We start from the raw sequence: 22022 nt of genomic DNA on the forward strand, positions 1-22022 counted from the left end.
ATACGGTGAATGCTGCTGGAGTGACAGTCCTTGGCCGGATATAAATCCGGGTCGTTTCGGTAACGTAGAACCGACTGTCGTGGAAACGTTTCGGTAACATAGAACCGAAATGTGGAAATGTTGTCAAATAAGCCAGTTTGTTGTCCGCCTGCTCTTGATAGTTTGAAAACATTATGTGATTTAAACGAGCCGAGAGTTAGGGTGAATATTTTATTGGAAATCGTTTTAAATAAATTTTATTATATATTAGTACGTGTAGATTAGGTTGGTAGCTGTATTGCACGTAGAGGCAGTGAGGCCACTTAGTCAGTAGTGAGAACGTGTGACTGCAACCAATTAATGAAAATATATTATAGATGGTTGGAACGAAAATGCATTCTGAGAAGTGTTCAGGACTTATATGAATCTTGCTTAAGTTTCACAAAGTTTGTTTACTCTGGCACAATTACGTTATGTAATGTAGCAAGTGAAACTTATTCTTATCCAGAATTCCGTCCATACTCTTCAAATGTCTGGTGTGTGAGGGTACTCCTTATTATACTAACCACCTCTTCACATTTCCTGTTAATCCAACTTAGCCTAAATATATAAATCTACCTATTCTCGCCGTTTCAAGCGATATATTCTCGTTAGTTCATGGACGGTATAATTTTCATTGTGAATAGGAAGTAGTTTAGCAACTCTAGGTTACAATCGATATGTCAACAACTCCAAAAGTTGTTTTGACATCCGTGGAAATTTTCAACAACCTTCCGTCTATGAGAAAAAGTTAAACTTTTAGCTGTAAATTTGCATTTTGGGAAATGGTGTGATAAAGTTTAATAAATATAAAACCCGTGTAATATTTGAGTCGTTCTAATCGAACAATTTTAGTGGTTTTAACGTTTTTCATGCAATTGCGTTTAGGCGCTTGCTACCCGTGTGAAATGGCGTTGAATATTTTTGGTGTTTGCAAATTAATTTATATATAATTAATATTCATATTCATATGCCTACAAAATGTTAAATATAAGAATTGAAGTATTTGTTCGCGTTCGTACAATAACAGCCATAGCTTTTTTGCTCTGCGTTTGTACAAACCAACGTTGGGAGACGCAGGCGGATCGTATCTCGTTATTACCTGCAGCGCCGCATTTACAGCATCATGCACCATGCGATCGAAGTCGTAAGGTTTTTACCGAACCTTACGGAGAAATAAGTGATGGTCCTGCGGGTTTTAATTACACGCAGGATTCGCACTGTGAGTGGTTGATAAAAGCTCGCAATGATAGCCAGTTTATCACGCTCACCTTCCATAGCATGGGAACAGAGTGCTCGTATGACTATATATATGTATATGATGGAGACTCATTTAATTCAACGCTGCTAGGCAGCTTTAGTGGGCGTACACAACCACAACGGCTGGTTGCAAGGAGTGGGAGCGTAAGAATTCGTTGGTTTCATTCAGCATTTACAGGCTTAGTTGAATTTGTTTTTTATTGTTTTATATTGTTCAGATGCTGATACTAATGTACAGCGACACAAATTATGTGCTCGATGGCTTTCGAGCTTCCTATTACATATCGAATTGTTTGAATAATTGCCATGATCACGGGAAATGCGTTGGTCATCAGTGTGTCTGCCATGGTGAATGGGTGTTGCCCGACTGCGAGGACGAGGCGTGCCCGAATAAGTGCGGTGAGTCGCAAGGGCGCGGTAAATGTGTGAAAGGCCTTTGTCATTGTGAGAAGGTACGTTTAGACGGACTTAAAATTAATTATATTTTTGTTAATTAATTTCCGTTTATATCATTATATATATTATTAAATCATAATGGACATTTTGCTGATGTTCAATTTAAACTTCAGGGATTCAGTGGCCGCTTGTGTGATTTGTATATAAATCCGCCAGGCGGCAATTGGCGATGGCTTGCCACAGATGCAGAGGGTATGACTCCACGCGCTGCACACACTGCCATTTACCTGGAAGAGCAAGATGCGCTTTACGTATTTGGAGGATATGACTTAAATAATGTTATCAATTCGTTACAGGTAAGACAAACTATGGTTCTTCCTTACATTACAATGAAATCAATAAAAACTTTTGCACAGATTTACCGCTTCAGCAGCAGCCAATGGGTAGACGAGTGGGGTCTACTGTTACAAGATCACAATTATTCACAGAAAATAAACGCCACTCTCCTTAAGGCGGTTTTACAACATAAAAATGAAGATGAAGCAAAGCTTTGGGGACTGAATAGTGATGTATCGTTTTTCCGAAATATTTTATATACACTTGCAGAATCGAATTTGCACCAAAGACGTACACGATCTTCACAGCTGATTTCGGACGTTAGTGCCAATACTACCAATGATCAAATTCCAGAGTATTTCGATGATATTTTAGAAGAGGTCACAGATAATAAGCCCGAAGGTCGTTATGCCCATGCAGCAGATCGTGTGCCGGGTAAATAAACAACAAAAATTAAGTAGTAAAATTATTTTAATTTCCGTTATACATCATGCAGGTGGTTTCGTGATATATGGCGGCAAGAATGCAAATGGAAGTTTTTTCAACGATTTGTGGTTTTATAATAGCACCGAAAGTGGTGGTAAGTGGAAGCAGTGGGCACGAAAGTCAAAGTTGCAGCCACCAAAAATTGCGCGCCATACAATCACACTGGCTGGCGAATACCTGTATTTGTTTGGTGGAAGTTTGGAAACAGGGGAATTTTCATCGAAGTAAGTGGAAGTGTAATTAATTAAAAATATATGAATAAGAACTATTGAAACGTATTTAATTGCTACTAACATTTCTAGAATATATCGAATACACCTGCCAATTTATAAGAAAAACAAATATTCTCTTAACGAGAATGGTTCCTCTAGTGCAGAACCCCCTAATGAAGATGGTACATACAATGGCACAGATGAAGATGATGATGATGGTCAATGGGAATTCGTGCATCCTCGCGGTGGTAAATCGTTGGATGTGCGCCTGGCTGCTCACAGCACGGTTTACTATAGCGCAACAAATTCCCTAATTGTTTTCGGTGGTATAATGTCAAGTTTGGCTCGTTTCTCCAAGCTTTCCGATCGCATTTTCGCATTCCAATTGGACAAATTGCATTGGACCGAAATACTGTATCCACGCACTGCCTTACGGGACACAAACATTCCACATGAACGCGCTTTCCATTCCGCTACCATTTCCGGCAATTATATGATAGTTTTCGGTGGTTACACGCATCGTCACAATAAAGATGAAATCTGCTATGACAATCAAATGTACTGGTACCACCTCAGTTGCCACATTTGGATTAATCAAGTAGTTTCGGCTGATGAAAATTTGTATCCAAAAAAACAAGGTGTATTTGCACATGCTGCTACATTGAGGCGAAATAATACATTGCTGATTGTAGGAGGTTATCATGGGAATGTTAACTCCGACCTCTTCGCTTATGAACTGCCACAAGTATTACGTGTACAAAATCATGGTTATAATCCTGAAATGTCATGCCGTTTGCATACTTCCCACACAGCGTGCTTGTCGAATCCTGAATGCGGTTGGTGTTCAGCTGACAGTAGCTGTTATGGACGTACAATTGGTGCTAATTGTACCACAAACTTACAGACTACTCGTTGTCCCGGTATATGCCCATCTCTAGGAGATTGTCATTCTTGTCTAGTACATGGAACACAGTGGCATGCCGACACAGATCACTACTTCTCCGTGGCCAGCAAACTGGGACTGAACGAATGCACTTGGTGCGTACAGAATGCGAAATGTCATCATCGTGATGATAATTACGGTATTTGCGGGGAAGATACACCGTCGCACAGTCCAGGCTGGTGGGGTGAAAAGGGTACCGAGATACGTCACCCATCACAATGTACCAGTAATGACAAACGACCTGGTCTTACGTACATTAAATACCATCACCCTGTCAATCTAACAATGCCCGACTATGTGGCTATAGTAAATGCGACTATGGTAGACTTTGGCTCGCCTCCGCCTGCAACGCAATACGAACAGAAGTTGGAGGGAGAAATGTTGGCACGATTACTGGGTTTTGTAAGGCCACAAAAAACTTGGGAAGAACCTTCCGAGATTCAGGTAGTGGCACAATTATTCTAAAATTATAATAAATTAGTAACATATCATACACTTTCAGGTCTGCACTAGCTATTCTACAGCAGTTTTACGTGCAGGTTTAAGCAAAAACTTAGAATCACTCAAGGAATTGACTAATCGTTCTACAAATCAAACTTACTGCGGTCCCGTCGAAATACCCAGCACAGACCAGCCATTTCTTATAGATTTCCAGGCTCGTCGTCGTGTTGGTCTTTCCACTTTGTACAATGCTTACCAAAAAACGAAAATGGAATTGCAGCACATTTATCATGGCAATCTAAATGCTTTCACCTTCGAATATCTCGAGCCTTATTATTCTGGCAATTGTTCACATTACACCAATTGTTTACATTGTCTTACTGATTCGTCGTGTGGCTGGTGCGGCTTGACTTCAAAGTGTGTCGACAAATCTATAAACGAAACTGAAATCTGCACGCTAGCTGATACTTCGTCGTCAGATGCCAAAGCCGACTATTGGGAGTATCTTATAACACAACCTTTTCAATGCGCCAACTGTTCCAATTATGTGTCGTGCGATGAATGCGTTACGACAGGCTTATGCGAATGGTGGACAGAGGAAGCGCGCTGTGCACGCTTTGGTAAATCGGGCCATGGCGTTCGTAACATATCGAGTTGTCCAATTCCATGCCGCTTGCGCTCATCGTGTGACCAGTGTTTGAATGATCGTGGTCGCTGTGTGTGGTGCGAGGCAAGCGCGCAGTGTTTTAGTTTTGCCGTTTACACAAGTGAATATCAGTTCGGCATGTGTCGTGAGTGGTTAGACCAAATAGTTTCAAATGATTCTCAGCGTGTTACGGATTATGGACTTACCGGCCGTGGCGGTACTGTAACCACAATTCAGCAGCAGCCGAATTTTCCACAGAAACAACCCGCGACACAATGTAAATCCTGTGCCTTATATAACAACTGCTCAACCTGCTTGCGCACGCTCAGCTGCGGCTGGTGCTTTGACCGCGACAACCCCATCGAAGGTGTCTGCATGCAAGGCGACTTCAGCCGGCCTTTCGGAAACTGTTCTCTAGCGTTAAACAGCCCGACACTGCATGATGCGGAATGGGCATACGCGCAGTGCCCGGACGTCGATGAATGCGGTTTGGGACTACATGATTGCCACAAAGAGGCCAAATGTACAAACACTCATGGCTCATATAATTGCCACTGTCGGCGCGGTTATATTGGAGATGGACGGCTGTCCTGTGTGCGAACTTGCTACGAGAACTGCGTAAATGGCTACTGCTCAGGCCCACCAGATTATGTATGCAAATGCGAACTGGGCTGGACCGGCACTGACTGCTCGATCAATTGCGGCTGCAACAATCATTCGACTTGTGTAGAGCGTGTCGGAAAGTGCGACCAATGCCAGGCATGGACGGAAGGCGAACGCTGTGAGCGTTGCCGACAGGGTAGCTATGGCAACGCAACATCGGCCGATGGCTGCCATCCTTGTGAATGCAATGGTCACGGTAATCAGGATCTGGGAATTTGTAATGTAGGCAACGGTGAATGCTATTGCAAGGATAACACTGTGGGTTTAAAGTGTGATCAATGTGCCAACGGTTATTATGGTGATCCAAGGGATGGTGGGCAATGTTACTTCCAGTGTGAATCACGTGGAATGCTGACCAATATTGGACGCAGTGGCATCGGGTCATATCAGTCGTATAAAAATCCATGGGGTGCCAGTTTAGAAGTGCGTGAATGCTTATGGATACTTTCACCGAAAACTTTACAAGCCGAAAAGTCGCTACTGCAATTGGAGTTTGAATGGCCTAGTCTAGCAATGGACTGCGATGAAAATGCGGTTTATATATACGACAGTTTGCCCGATTTGACAGGCGCTACGCAGCAGAATCAACTAATATCTGTTGTATGCTCGCCATATACCGCTACTCATATTGTTGAAGCGCGCTCGAGTCATGTTACAGTTTATTATAAACAAGGTGGTGATCGTCAGAAATTCGGCTTCAATGCGCTTTACACTGTGAAAAATTGTGCTGCACGGACCTGCCTACATCCGCATATTTGTGATGAGCAACAGCGCTGCGTTTGTCCTGCTGGTTATGTTGGTGCGCGTTGTGAAATAGAAATATGTCCAAAGAACTGCAATGCCAAGCGCATGCAAGGTTACTGCGATACCGATTATGGGCGCTGTATTTGCAATAGCAGCTACGCAGGACCCGATTGTGGAACGCTGGTCAAGCCAAATCATCTGGTTGTCACAGATCTTTTTAACACGTTGTTGCTGAGCGATACATATGAACATTTACGCAAGACTATTCCGCGCTTTGGTCACTCAGTAAATGCGGATCGACGTGGTTCACTATGGATGTTTGGTGGTTATTCACCATCTCATGGTCCACTCAATGATTTTCGACAGTTCGATGCGAAGAATGGCACATGGATGCAGGTTACTGTCGAATCGACTCCGGACGATAAAATGCCACTGGGCCGTTATTTTCATGCCTCAGAAATCTATTTAAAAAAGCAGATTATTTTCATTTATGGCGGCATTAGCATACGAGGCGAGCAAGAAGAGCGCACTTCGCAGCTGATACTAGACGACTTCTGGCAATTTTCTATACAAAATCAACGTTGGAGTGAAATTGAGTTGTTACAGCGTCGAGAAAAACCGCCTGCGTTGGCGGGTCATACACTGACACAGATACGGTACAATGAGCGAGAGTCACTAATACTGATTGGCGGAATGACAAGAAATAAGTCGCGCCAGTTGGAGTTATGGGAATTCAATTTGGAGACATTCCGTTGGGAACAACTACTGGCATTGGGAGTGCGAATGCCTGTTCTCTATGGCCACAGCACAGTTTACAATGCAGACTCGCATATACTATATGTTTTCGGTGGTTACTCAGTTGAGCCACAGAATAAATTGTACGCACTCAACCTTCAGAAGATGACTTGGACGGAATTACCCACATTCAAAGATTTGACACGTCCAGAGGTGGTGCTACCACGATCGCGTTACTTGCATTCGGCAGCCACTACCGAAAGGTACATGGTCGTATATGGTGGACGCACTCACCCCTATGACGCCAATGATGTACTTATTGCGTACATATACGACTGTAATCAGTGGATTCGGCTAACGGAGGATGTACATGTCGTGGGCAGGCTGCCGCATTCGACGTATGCAGAGGCAATCTCCATCGATCATGATAGCAAGGCTATATATGTAATTGGCGGTTGGGATGGTAGCGCCGCACAAAGTCATGTGACGCGTATAAATTTGCCTGACGATATTTGTCAGCTGTGGAGTGCCAGCAAGTATTTGTGCCGTCACCACAAAGGCTGTAGCTTTTGCACGGTGACAGGAACCTATAGCTCTGCTTCCTACTGCTTCTCCGAGGGCGACTCAGGTGTTTGTGAGCACCACAATGGTACACTAATTTATAACAATGGTGCTGCATGCGACGACGCATGGATTGCGCGCCGCAACTGTTCCACATTCTCTACATGCAGTGCCTGTCTTGCCTCCTGGCCAACACACTTTGAAACGGCCCCAGTGTGCCAGTGGTGCGACGAGTGTGGCATAAAGGGACGTTGCGTGCCGGCGGGAGTTGACTGTGAACGCCATAGTACTTGGTGCAATAAAGAAATTAGTGTCGGCTTGCTGAACCTTTGTCCTCAGCCACAATGTCACACGCTACACTGTGAAACGTGTGTGATGAATGAGAATTGTGAGTGGGCGCAGAGCGAATTGGGTACAATCGAATGTATTACTAAAGAGCTTGTGGAACAGAATCAATATCGCATTATCGGTCAGTGTCCGATGCCATGTCACATCTACAAAAACTGTAGTACGTGTCTGAACAACGACGATGAAAATCCTAAAGACTGTAAATGGTCTACGATGTTGAACAGCTGTATTTCACCACAATCACAGCCGCTTCTATGCGCTGGTGGTGTTTGCGGCCTAGTGTTGGAGACGAATGAGACTTCGCATTGTCCGGAACCGTGCCATGTATACGATCACTGCTCAACGTGTCTGGAACACGCGCACTGCGGTTGGTGTGCGCGAGATGGTTACAATGGCGATGGTGTCTGCACAGAAGGTTCGCTCGAAAATAAACAGGAGTATCCTTCCGGTTCTACTTGTGATCTTATTTATATTTCGCGACGTAATGATTCGCTACTTACGCCTGCTGATGTGGTTTCATGGCACTACGTAAAATGTCCTGCAGAGAATGAATGTAAAAATGGCCATCACAACTGTAATCCCATATCGGAGCGTTGCATAGATACGGACGTAGGTTACACCTGCCAATGTGGCGAAGGGTATCGCGATGAGAACGGGACTTGTCTGCCAGTTTGCAGTCAGGGCTGTGTGCGCGGAAAATGCATCAAACCGGATAATTGCACATGTGACTTTGGATATGTTGGTGCCAACTGTAGCATTCAATGTTTGTGTAACGGGCATTCCAACTGCGAAGGACCTGATCGTCTCGATGTGTGTCTCGAATGTCATAACAATACCAAGGGTGATCAATGCGACAAATGTAAACCACTGTTTGTCGGTAATCCAAAGGAGGGGCACGAATGTGTGCCATGCTTAGAGTACTGTAACGGTCATACGGATATTTGTTTGGCAAATGATTCCGATGCATCTTTCTTTAATATGACGCACTCTGAGTTGGAGGAAGTGTTGCTTGAAGGGCCTGAGAATAATGCCACATGTTTACGTTGTGCGAATAGCACCGCTGGCGATCGTTGTGACACGTGTATTGTTGGCTATTTTCGAGGTAGTGAGGATCATCATAGAGCTTGTCGGCCATGTCAGTGCCATGGACATGGAAACATCTGCGACCCAGTCACAGGAGAGAAGTGCAATTGCGGTAATAACACGGAGAGCGATGCTACATGTACGGCGGGTGGTGGAAAAAATTCGGCGCAACTCTGTTGGAGTGTGCAGTGTTCGAAGTGTCGAGACTCATACGCGGGCAATCCGATTGATGGGCATCAGTGTTACAAGCAGATAACAGTAGAATCACGCATGTGCTTCGATGCTAAGCCAATTGGTAAGTGTTTATTCATTTTTTTACGATTTAAATGCATCATCCTAATGGCCCTATGCAGCCCTAGGCTTTTCAGGATATCCTAGTTTGATTAAATGGTGGTCTACTAAGTTTTAGTTGTTGTGGTTGTTTTGGCAGCAGTATAAACATTACGGGGAACGCTACTGGAGTGACAGTATTTGACCGGATATATATGTGGGTCATTCCGCGAACGTAGAAGCGACTGCCGTGGGAACGGCTGTTGTTGTTGTTGTTGTTGTATCACCAAAACATTCTCCGTACATGTACGGGGAGTGCTGCTGGAGTGTGACAGTCCTTTGCCGGACTTAAATCCGGGTCATTCCGGTCACGTACAACCGACTGTCATGGGAACGCCATAGGAGCGGTTTGTTTGTTTGTTAACAGTAATAGTAGCCCCGCTAGTGTCGGGCATATTACCGGTCGTCTTCGTGTAGCTCATCTAAAGGTAGGCCCAGGAAACATGCTGTTTCGACTGGTTGGGTCCAGAAGGAGAGGAGTGTTAGATGAGTCGGTTTTAGGGGGCATGTGAAAAGGTGGTTAGTGTCGTGCGGGGTGCCTTGACATGCCGGACATATGTTAGGTATGTCGGGGTCGATTCTATATAAGTAGGAGTTTAACCTGCTACAATATCCAGAACGTAATTGTGCCAGTGTTACACGTGTTTCACGAGGAAGCTGGAGCTCTTCATCTGCTATAGGTGGTGGTTGGACTCCGATAACGGCATTCACAGGACGAGAGCTTAAGAAGGTGGTGACGGTCTCCCGGTGAATGTCGTTTATTGACTTTCTGAACACTGTCAGGTCCTGTAGATTTCGGGCAGTTTTATCCTGGATTTCGGTAGTAGCCGTGGAGGCATCGGGCGCCTTCTGGCGGGAGCAACACGAGGCCACATACCGTGTGGACCACTCCCTATGAGACTTAAGGCCTGAACAGGTCTTAAGATGGCTCCACCCGTTGCACTTATTGCACCTAACCGAGGTGGAATTCGGATGGAGCCGTTTATGGCAGACGCAGCAATAGAATACTTCTGGCCCGGGGTTGGATTCAATTCCAGCCCTGAGGAGAAGCATTTGGAGCAAGGTTGCTGCGAGGAGTTGCTCCTGTGACGTAAGGTGTGGGGTGATATGCTGTTCACTAGACAGGGCTAGTTTACTGGGGCGGCAGCCCTTGGTAGGGAAAAACCCGAGTCATTCCGGTAACGTAGAACCGGCTGCCATGGGAATGCCATTCCATAGGAGCGGTCGTTTGATATGGTTACGCTCATGGTATATTCTCCTCCCTCGAAACTTCTTTCTTCTCAAGTGTTGATGCACTATCCTGTGTCGAAATCCGTCTATTCTGTCCTTTTTTCCAAAATCCTTTTAATGTTAGGGCTCATGCCAATGCTGCAAACCAACCAATGGGCACGGATCGCATGACACCTAAAATAAATTGTAGTAATTCTTAGAAACAGCTGATTAGCCACCAGTAAAGCAGTAACCGATCTAACCAATGTTAACCCGCTGTGACAACAGCCCTTGTGAATAAGGAGTTACGTTAATGAAATGTTATCAAAAGTAGTCGGCTACCTCTTCTCACTTATTCACTGTAAGGAACCTTGGCCATAGGGATTCGTGAGACCAAGTGGACCAAGCTGTAAAACTGTCGTATTATTAGTAACCGTTAGTCACCTTTAGAAGCTAGCAGTTTCGTTGGAATGACACCGTTAAATTTCATTCAGGAAGATGAAGTAGCTAAGTGCGTCTGCCGTATAAAATCAATTGCTATAGGTACTGGCAAGCCTCTTATTCAATTTATTAAACTAAATTTATCAATCACTGTTTCAAAGCTTCACATTTTCAGACCAGACATAGCAGATAAATGTAATATACCAAGATGCTCCCCACATAGCAACGACCTCTCCTCATACGCTTTTAAATCAACTCCTCTATTACTCTTTTTCCAATTGGTCCGCATTTATTTATTTTATTAGGGCTAGATTCACTACCATATATTCTTCGTATAAGCAATTCACTTCATCTATTGTGCATACAAAAGTTACAGCTTGATAGACGAGTGCTCAGCAAATACATTTTAATTATTCTTTATCTATAATTTTACCATAACAGAGGAGTGCAAATCGAAACCAGCCGCGCTTCGACCAGGCCAAACAGTTTTCTTTGTTATTCAACCACGTTTCATGAATGTCGACATACGCATCATAATCGATGTCACCCAGGGCGAATTGGACGTGTTTATGTCACCACAAGATGACTCCTTCATTGTGGATACCAACGAAACGACGGGCTTCCATGAGATCTTCCTGGATAATCGCTACAATTGGGTGCCAAAAACGAGGCGTAACCATCCATTACATATAGCAATGCCGCGCACCGACAATATAACTGCTAGCAAATTGGTAATGCATGACAAACGCAATAACTTCTACGGACCACACATTCAAGACTGCAAAGGCCACGGTGGACATAGCTTCTTCGTAAAGGACAAACATGCCAAGGACTTGAGCACACATGTCACCCTGACTCAGTGCAATACACTGTTACGTCTCTTCGGCCTCAAGAATCGTTTGGTGCTAACATTGCCACAGAACGCTCATAATTTAAGTGCCACGCGTTTCTTTATCGCCTTACGTGCTGGTGCTGGTCCAGAACCTAGCTATGGTTCTGTAGTTTTCCGTCAAGATCAGCTACATATCGACTTGTTTGTTTTTTTCTCCGTCTTCTTTTCGTGTTTCTTCCTCTTTTTGGCAGTATGCGTTGTTGTGTGGAAGGTGAAGCAAGCGGCCGACTTGCGACGTGCCCGTCGCCAACACGTCGTTGAAATGTTGCACTTAGCAAAGCGGCCGTTTGCGCGCGTCTTCCTCACAGCAGGCGCTTTAGATATGGAAAGTCCACAACCAGCACCATCATCAGCGCGTTCAATGCGCAGCATAACTGCCGCCGCACGTTCGCGCCATGTGGCTAGTGCGCATGCCTCCGAAATATTGCTGATCGCTATTGAGCCAACTGCAGATAATTTGGCGGCGGTGGGTACGGTCTTTATTAGTCTCCCAGGACGTCATAAAGCGCCGCTAAGTCTTGCATTAGGTTCGGCGTTAATCACATATCCCAGACAATTTCCGTTGAATGCGCGAAACTTTATGAGAGCGCAACGCGGTGGTGGTGCTGCGTTTGTGACTGGCGGCGGAGCGGGTGTTGGAGGCAATCTAGTGGCAGCGTAAGTGAGTATTTGTAGTCTACCATGCTTTGTTTTTTAACGGGTTTTTATAGCAAACGGCAACATTATTACAAACGTAAATGAAAAGTGCTGAATTGTTTTGAATTAATTTCATTTTACTTGTTCTACTTTAACTTAAATAGTTATTATTTTTGTTAAAATTCTTAGTTGGTTCCGCTTTATTTAATTTAAATTTATTGCATTTGACTCGTTTAGTTTTTTAAGTTTTATTTTCTTATTTTATTATATATTAAGCTATTGTATAAGTACAATAATATTGAAGGGTTTGACACATTTCTGATTTGAAATTATTTTATTTGCTTTGATTTAGAGTAACTATTTTTTTAAATTGTATTGTTATATTTTTTTTGCTTAAATTTACATTTTGTGATTTACTATATATAACAGAAACTAAATAAATAATTGTGCGTGCACTTATGTTAGGTATTAGGGCCAGCTCTTCCTCATATTTGCGGTGTGCGTCGTGCTGCTGTTCCCCAAATGAAAGGACATATCGTTTTAAGCCGATTCCGAACGGCAAATGGTTTTTATGAGGAGCTTTTTCGTTGCAGAAATACATTTGGAGGTTTGCCATTGCCTGCCGAGGGGCGACTGCTTTTCAAAAAACTTTTCATTTTTGCTTCATATACGGAGATCCGCACCTTCCGAATGGTAGTCACGCTCCAACCCATTCGGCTACGGTGGCCGCATACATATGAATTAGCTTAAATTTATATTAAATTGCTTGACTTAAGTAGGTTTTTTCGGATTTCAAATAATTTTAGTTCTAATTATTATGTATTAATTTTATTTTTTATTTAATTTATTTCTTTGTTTTTATTTTTAATTTATGTCAAATATATGGTATTCATATAATATACATTTTTTAATGTATGCACCTAAAGTTTTTTTTAATAGTTTGTTAAAAAGCTTGAAGTGCTAATCTAAAATATTTTTTTTACTTAATTTTATTAAGCATTAAATGGACTCCTTTGATTTAGAATCCTTTAAATTTTTTCTTTAATATAATTTTTTTTTTTTAATTTATTTTATATTTAATTGTGTATTATTTTATTATGCATTATTCTACTTAATTTTATTATGTTTTATTTTATTATTTTAATTTCATTTAACGTTTTTAGCATACAGCATCTGTTATACGCTAAAAGCAAATGTTGTTGCTCGTCACTTTTGCTAATTGCCGAGTTTAAAGCATTAAAAATCGTATCGCGCAAAAATTGAGCACTGTATTCATATAAAAAAGCATGGATCAAACTTACAGCATCTCGAATCGTTAGGTTACTTTTTTTGTTGATTTTTAGATAGAGAAAATATGGAAAACTTATTGAATCCAAAAATCGAATTACTGAAGAATTCTGCATTTTATGATCAGTGTAATTTACTAAAATTTTATATCAAAAAATATCTAAGTATGGTAAGAATTTCGTAAAAGAGTTTACTGAATCAACAACAAAATGATAAGAAGGAACACATTAAAAGACAAATCTATGTATACGTAGCTTAATCTAATAATTTGAAAACTAAATAGTAATTGTGTATACATAATCCTTAGTAAATAATTGGTTGAGGTTAATAAATAATAAAATTACAAAAACAATCAAAGAGGTATGCAGCCATAAAATATTTTAGATTAAAACATACATACAAATACAAAGCATGAGATCAATGTCTTGCTAAAAAAATATAAATCAATATGAAAACTTATAATTGGCTAATATTGTATTAGAAGCGCACAGTTCTCAAGCATAAGGGTGAAATGGTAAAAATTTGTGAACGCGGTCAATTCTTTAAAATATTATTAAAAAAATTAAGACATGAAAAAATTTCCAGTGAGGCCCACTTTTTTATCACACTTACTACGTACAACAGTCATACGGACAAGAAAATTAAGAATTTCCTATATTTGAAATGCAACTAAATATAATAATTATTTAGTGACTGCAATATGAAAATTTGTATTATTTTTATTCACATACGTATATACGTATATACTTATGTATTTTTGTTATTTATTTGTAAATGTAAAAGATGTTTTTTTTTTATTATGTAATAAGCTTTTAAAATGTTTGCTCAAATATGATATATATTTTATGCTCGAATTGAAAACAGAACTCTCGAAACCAGAAAGTAACAGAAGAAAGCTGAAATGTAAATATTATAATACTTATACAATACAATTACATAGCTACCTATGTATATATTGATTTAGAAATGTCGAGTGCGGATATTAGATAATTAAACAAGTTTTTGTAAAATATTAATAAATTCAATTATTTGCTTGTTTAGAGTGGAAAAGTAAAGATTTGTTATACACATTTTATTGAACTTTAGTTCGGGTTTTAATAGATTTTGATAAAATTAAATTTTTAATTATATTTTGTCTCTTATTTTTCATAAGATTTATACTGGTTATTAAATTGTTATCAATATTTACAAATAATCCGCATGAGATATTTTTTACGCTGTATTTGCTGCGAATCTATTTTCTCGAATTAAGTATCTTATTTTAGAAAAAGCGGACAATTTTTAGTAAAATGGAAAATTTTAAATATTTACGTTCGAATTCTTTGACATATCTCACTAGTTAGACTTATCACGAATACTGCTAAACGCAAGCTATACAAATTTTTGTTATACCTTATCTAAATTTACTTAGTTTGAATAAACACACCTGTTTTGTTCTATAAATAGTTGTATGTATCTCAAATGGTTTGTGAACTTCTCTAGATGTGTAAATATATGTATATTTTAGTTTACTTGCTTTATTTTTTGGCAATCCCATGACATCTTTAGTCAAACATTTTAAAATATATTACTAAAACCAATGTAATTCGATGGTTGTGTTAAAAATGTTGAAATATTTTTTATTTATTCAATTTTACTGCACTGTATTTTATTTGATGTTATTTAAATAAGATGTGGAATAAATATTCGACGGCAATTGCGCCATTAGGGATTTAGTAAATTCAATATTTAATGTATACCTATGTGCATGAATGTATCATGAAAAAAAAATCGAACAATTCAAACAATAACTGAAATTGAAAGAACTAGAAGTAAATAGTACTTTAGTACTACCCGTGAAAGAATACACTCGATAATACATAGCTACAGTTATCCAGTGTTTTGATACAATATATCGAAAATATTACACAATAATATGCCATAGATGAATTGTAATAAGTAAAAAAATCAAATAAAAATAGTAAACTATTAGAAAAATAAATGTAATCGAACTGTTATACATATACAAAAAACAAACGCGGATCTACGTATTTAAAAGTTCCCCCGAGGAAAACTTGAATTGTTTGCATTTTTTTTTTAGAAAGTTATGGTGAGGTCGAATGCTGATAATCTTATTTAAGCGTCCCATTTGGTATAATTACGTTTATCTATGGCTTCAAGCGTCGAGGGAGAATAGTCTAAAACTATCTGGTGTTTTTTTAGCTGCACGAGAACTATCGATATCGATAACTATGGATTGGCAGCTGAGAATAGCGAATTGTGTTGACACTTCTGTTCTGTCATTTGCAAATTGTGGAAATGTATTTGGAAAAAAATCTGAACGCGAAGTTTATAGAGCATTAGCGGAAGGAGATGCCATTACGGTGAATGGCGAGCGATATCGTCAAAAATTAATGAGCTCAACACCGACGACATTTGACGGCGCAACTTGCCATACACCCCACTTAACAACCGATTTATTGCAATATTCAAGCCACCATTGGCGCCATACGGACAGATTCAAAAAAATCATTACAACAATAGTCCTGTTTTGTATGACTATAGGATCAATGGTGAGATTTGGAGCGGACGCTTGGGCATCGAGAATAACTCTCCCGACAGTGTGTGCAGTGCTAACTAAGCTTCAGTGCTTAGATGCGTGTGCATCACGGGCGCAAAGCGGACCTGCCCTACAGCTGCAACGGAAGTGATGCTCCAGCTGACACCGCTTCATATAGTCAGTCAGCAATCAGCCAAGCGCACCCTGCTGAACATTACCAGGGAAAGTTTCGGAGAGGTAAAGTGATGTCATCTAAAAACAAGGAAGTGCTAAAGCTGCAGCTCCCTCTCACCCAGATATCCAGAGATGATAATCACTAAGGTGATCGAATTCGAAGCGCTGAGAAGCTTGAAACATCTTCGCTAATTGCAGGCAGAGATGAGGTGCTGTGATGACCAGGGGCCACAAAAGACTATGTGGTCGCACCTCATATAGTATATCTATCTATCTATTGCAATTGTAGGTTCTCAAGCTCAAAAACACCCGATACAAACAATTTTTTCAAATCGAAACAAATTATTTCAGTTCTCTGTTTTCACTGACGGATCCAAAATGGAGTCTGCAGTGGGAGCGGGGGTCTACTCCAAATCAGCCAGCATTTCGGTCTCCTATAAACTGCCGGAGACAAGCAGCGTCTTTCAAGCAGAGGTCTTCGCGATCCTACAGGCATGCAAAATGCTTCGGGATCGCTGTTGGGAGGGAGACATTAAAATTTTTTCCGATAGCCAAGCTGCAATCAAGGCACTGTCGTCGCCGTATTGCAGCTCTCTTCTCGTGAACTCCTGCAAGGAGGAACTTAAACGCCTCGAACGTGCAGGAAACATTTCCCTCATCTGGGTTCCTGAGCACAGGAATATAGAGGGAAATGAAATTGCCGATGAGCTTGCCAGGAAGGGGGCGGCAGAACCGAATTCAGCTGCCCTCTTCTCAGACATCGGTATCCCCTTGGCCGTCGTTAAAGGGAAACTACACAACTTCTTTCTAAAAAAAGCGCAAGACAGATGGAGGTCTGTCTCATCGTGTGCCATTTCAAAAGCACTATGGCCTCAATACGATATAAACAGAACGCTTAAGGTGATGGGAACCCCCCGCCATTCAATTTCCAAACTCATTGCGGTGATCACTGGCCACTGGGTGATCGGCACTCACGCGGAGAAGCTTGGAATTCCGTACAACCCCCATTGCAGAAGCTGTGGGGATCCTACAGAGAAAGAGACTGTGGAACACTTTCTCTGCAGATGTCCGGCTTTGGCGGCTAGGCGCTTGAGATTCCTCAGCGTCCCCTTTGGGGATGACTTGATGAAATTCTCCAGCCTAGATCCCTTTTCTCTCCTCCGCTACATCAACAGCACTAGATGGCTGTAGACGGTCTTATCTCCTTCCTTAATCCTTTCATAGGTAGTGGTCCACTTTATGGTATCAAAACGGCACGTAAGTGCTACTTGTAGTGTACCTGGGGTACTCTTGCCATCTTACCTACCTACCTATTTCAGTTCTCAGCCATAGCCAACGTCAAAAAACATATCGTTCATGTGCTATAATCGAAAAAAAATGTTAAGATAAGTATGACGAAACTACCACAAGATCCGCTTTTTTCGGCTGTGTTGATTTTTTACATTTTTTACTTGGCTAGATGACAATGGCATTAGATGAAAGCATGGCTTTACTATTTCCTAGTAGCAACAAAATATTTCTATGAATTTATATATACTCGAACTGAAAACTTTTCGTTTTCTCTGAATTTGTGTCTGTTTTTTCTTTGTACAGAGTGCCAATAATGCACTAAGCACTTGCCAGAGAACGTAAATTCATAGAGAAGGCGCAGGAACGAATGGACAGGTTAAATGTCAAAACACATCAAAACGAGGGTAGGAAGTTAACAGTAGAGAGTTAACATAGCGGAGCGTAGTCAACAGAAATAAATATAGCGTTTGCATTGAAATGTAAAATGCCATGATTTGATGTTAGGGAAAAGAAAATAACAGCAGACTTGTACATTTTTCTTTCATGCTTATTTGCCGTCGGCATTTTGCATGCGCAAATGCATTATTTCTTGTGAGATGAATAAATTAATTCTAAGTAACGCAATAGCATCGTAGGCCTAAGTAGCTAGAGTGCTCTATCAGTTAGTGTTATATTTCATATTTCTCTAATAAATAATAGTAATAATAATTCTAAGTATATGCATGCATGAAAATGAAATTTTAAGTATCTAATTGACTAAATTGTATTGAATTTAGGTCTATTATCAAAATTATTCAAATATCATAACACAAAAAATAACTTTGTAAACCATTCATTTACATCAAGGTTTATTATTCAGTAAAGTGTTGAATTAATATAACATCTACCATCCATATATTTATGTAGGCAGAAAAAAACATGACTTGCCTCAAAACCCAGCTCATACACCTCTCATACACATCTGCATATAAAGAATTCAAAGCAAATAGACAAACGTATGCAAACATATTTCTAATATACATATGTATGTATGTATGCAAAAATCACATTTATTTTTCATGCTTATTTCCCGTAGGCATTTTGCATGCGCAAATAGATTATTTCTTGTGAGATGAATAAATTAATTCTAAGTATATGCATGCACGAATGTGAAATTTTAAGTATCTAATTAACTAAATTGTATTGATATTAAGTGCATTATCAAAATAATTTCAAAATATTCACATAAAAATTGGCTTTGTAAACCATTCATTTGCATCAACGGTTATTATTCAACAATATGTGTCCTTTTTAAATTTTTATATCCATATGTATCTACATACATATATTCATATACTATGGTAAATAGATATAACATCTACCATCCATATTCATGTGGGCAGAAAAAAATCTTGACCTGCCTCAAAACACAGCTCATATGTATCTACATATAAAAAATTCAAAAGCAAATAGACAAACGTATGCAAACATATTCCTAACATATGCAAAAAAAACTCATCTAAATGGCATTCGCGTACATAAACATATGTACATATGTATATATGCATATATGAATACATATGTTGGGACAATGTACTTATGTACGCAAATGTTTCTATTCTAAGCAAAACAATGAATATTCGTATATACATATAATATAACCGCACATACCTACTTTATGCCTCTACCTACATGTGTATGCTTCCAAAACTAAAATTCTAAGCCTAGCGACTACAAGAACAAAATGCATTCCTAGGCGTAGCTGCTGCGGCCATGATTATTTACCCGCGACGGCGCTGAACAGTTTCAAATATTAAAAAGCACAACAAAAACAAATTCATTGATAAGTTCGAGCTCATATTTCTACGAGCAAAGTACTTTCATTCATAAAACGAGCCGCCCATATGCCAATTTTCACGACCATTCGAAAATAGTCAATATTGGAATATTTCGCGTTGAATTATTTGCCAATATTTGGTAAATCTTGAATTTTTGTCAAGTCGAGGAGTGACCGCGGCTCCGTACATATGTATGCATCAATATATGTATGTAAATATGTGTATATGTACAATGCTGTGCCAATGAATGTGCGCTGCGCCTATGAATGCGCGCTGGATTTCTTGATTTCTGTCGCAAGTGCTCGCAACCTCATATGTATGTATGTCTATGGAAGTTTGTAGGCATGTATTTATGTGTATGCGTGTTTGCTTTTGCACGTCCATATGAACGATTTTTCATATGCAGATATTCATTTGATTTAGCTGAACGAATATATTGATTTTGTAAGGAAATCCTGTCGAATTAAATTATTGTCGTGATTAAGTGAAAATTGTAGTGGTTTAAAAATCTAGGCTCAGGTGCTACCTGAAAAATAAGATAAAAGGAAAACCTGAAAGATAGAGAAAAATCTGAAAGACGGAGAAAACCCTGAAAAATAAAATGTTACTCATTACAATTTGATGTAGCTCTGTACCATTAAAACCATTTTTGGAAATATAGTAGGAAAATACATACTTCCACTTAGAGCACAACCCTTTAACCATAAAAAAACAACATTTGTTCCCTATTCTGCTTTGACGTTGACCTTCCCCATGGTCCACAAACCCATCAATTATATCCCTACTTATATTATAAGTAAGATCCGGCTTGATGCTAATTTCATCAAATAATAAAATGCATATGCGTTCTGTGCCGGACATTTTGCTAGCAATTTTGCTTAAATTGTTAACGACATTGGCATTGAAACCTGGAACAACATACCTGATGGGGCGCCAACGCAAAAGCGATGATTTGTGTGGTAAACAAAAACCTGCTTTAGTGGACATATAGTTCAAATTTTGAGCCAATGTCTTTTCGTCCTCATTATACCAACCTTTTTTGGTACTGACGATCATTTTGCAAAAGTTGCTACAACTTTCCTCCGCAATTATTGCACGTTTCAACAACTCAGAATATTTATTTTTTAGGTCATTATTTTCTTTTTCAAGCTCCTCAATACGTTTATTTAATTTGACCGCGTTGCTCTGATAATAGCGAGCAGACTGAGCAAACCTTTTGCGAGTGGTTGTGGTTTCTAAGTCCACGCAGATCTGATTACTATAACTAGCCTGCCTGTTTTCCTCTAATATCGAATATTTCTCAAACTCTTCCAGAGTTAAATCTTCTTCTACTTGCTTAACTACCCTACAATAAGTTGCAGTGACGGGCGGGCAAACCCAATCAGAGCCAGCACTAGGCGAGCGACTTCTATTTACTGGCTCTAAATTGAAGCAAGGAAAAGCCCCTTTCAAGAGTTTATATTTTGTAACCAATGTGGGTTCAAAATGGCGTTGGCAAATAAAAACCCTGTCAGTGCTTGGCACTTGCACGTTGCAAGCCAAGGCCCAATTCTTACGGGTCTCTTCGTCCCTAGGAAACGCAAAAAGTATAACTTTATCCTTAGGCACCAAGTTTCATTAAATAAATCATTATACTTGGCTTCAAATTACCCATACGGCATTATCCTACACCCGATCCTTTAAATTCAAAAGTTTTTTATAAATATGTAAATAAAATAATGAGAATGTGCGCATTCAAGTTCAATTGGTTACAAGCAATCATAAGAGCTTTTCAATATTTGGCGCAATTTTCATATATGTATGTACATATATACATTTATCCAATCAAAATCAAATCTAATGCAATCAAACATTTTTTCCAATATTTGGCGCAATTTTCATATATGTAAACCTAAAATAAATATGTCCTTTGCTAATATATGTATATAAACATGCATACATAAAATTTCGCGCAATTTTCATAACTTAATTACATACATATGTCCTAAATTACGCGCAATTTTTATAAAAAAACCAAAAAGAACAAATCTGTAAACATGCATACAAATCATATGGACATATCAAATGAACAACTCTGTTCTGTACGCAAGCAAATGTAAGCTAATGTAAACTACATTTTTTTACATTGCGTATCACTCTCTCCCTCTCATTTCTCTCCGGCAGCCATATTAATTAATTTCCTACTGTTAACTTGTGCTTTCCTACCCGTATTTTGTTAGGAGGAACGGGCCGGGACTGCGCCTTCTCTATGAATTTACGTTCTCTGCACTTGCCATGATAGAGTACTAAATGTGGATAAGTTTATTTGGCTGAATGCTCCGCCTGTAATTATAACAGATTATTTTCACATACCAGCCATACCGCCTTCCCAGGTTCCTCTTCTGACAATCCATCGCCAACAGCACTATAAATCACTCGTTATGAATAAGTTTTTTTCCTGGATAAGCATATATGTTTTTAGCCCCGAATAAACATTCGCACCAAATAAAAATAAACAAACTTTATTAGTGACTGAACTGTCAATTGTCCTCCAAA

General features: G+C 39.7%; 1 protein-coding gene across 2 annotated transcripts; it reads left to right on the forward strand.

The window, feature by feature from the left end:
• The first annotated feature begins 744 nt into the window (after positions 1 to 744).
• On the forward strand, positions 745 to 15653 carry LOC129246922 (multiple epidermal growth factor-like domains protein 8). 2 transcript variants are annotated; one of them, XM_054885666.1, is made up of 9 exons: positions 745 to 1422; positions 1497 to 1730; positions 1848 to 2030; positions 2091 to 2445; positions 2507 to 2720; positions 2799 to 4095; positions 4154 to 9167; positions 11294 to 12405; positions 13544 to 15653. In XM_054885666.1, exons 1-8 carry the CDS (start codon positions 1000 to 1002, stop codon positions 12403 to 12405), a joined length of 8832 nt encoding a protein of 2943 aa, XP_054741641.1. In that variant the 5' UTR covers positions 745 to 999; the 3' UTR covers positions 13544 to 15653. The 2 variants fall into 2 exon arrangements, with proteins under 2 accessions (XP_054741641.1, XP_054741642.1); XM_054885667.1 differs by lacking the exon at positions 13544 to 15653 and adding an exon at positions 12846 to 13286.
• Positions 15654 to 22022: the final 6369 nt, after the last annotated feature.

Source organism: Anastrepha obliqua, chromosome 5 (genome assembly GCF_027943255.1).
Source record: "Anastrepha obliqua isolate idAnaObli1 chromosome 5, idAnaObli1_1.0, whole genome shotgun sequence".
Classification (NCBI taxonomy): Eukaryota; Metazoa; Arthropoda; class Insecta; order Diptera; family Tephritidae; genus Anastrepha; species Anastrepha obliqua.

Coding starts and splice junctions, on each gene's coding strand:
- LOC129246922 (XM_054885666.1), top strand. CDS start 1,000: ATGTTAAATATAAGAATTGAAGTATTTGTTCGCGTTCGTACAATAACA. Junction 1,731..1,847: donor GCCTTTGTCATTGTGAGAAG/GTACGTTTAGAC, acceptor TTTAAACTTCAG/GGATTCAGTGGCCGCTTGTG. Junction 2,446..2,506: donor TGCAGCAGATCGTGTGCCGG/GTAAATAAACAA, acceptor TACATCATGCAG/GTGGTTTCGTGATATATGGC.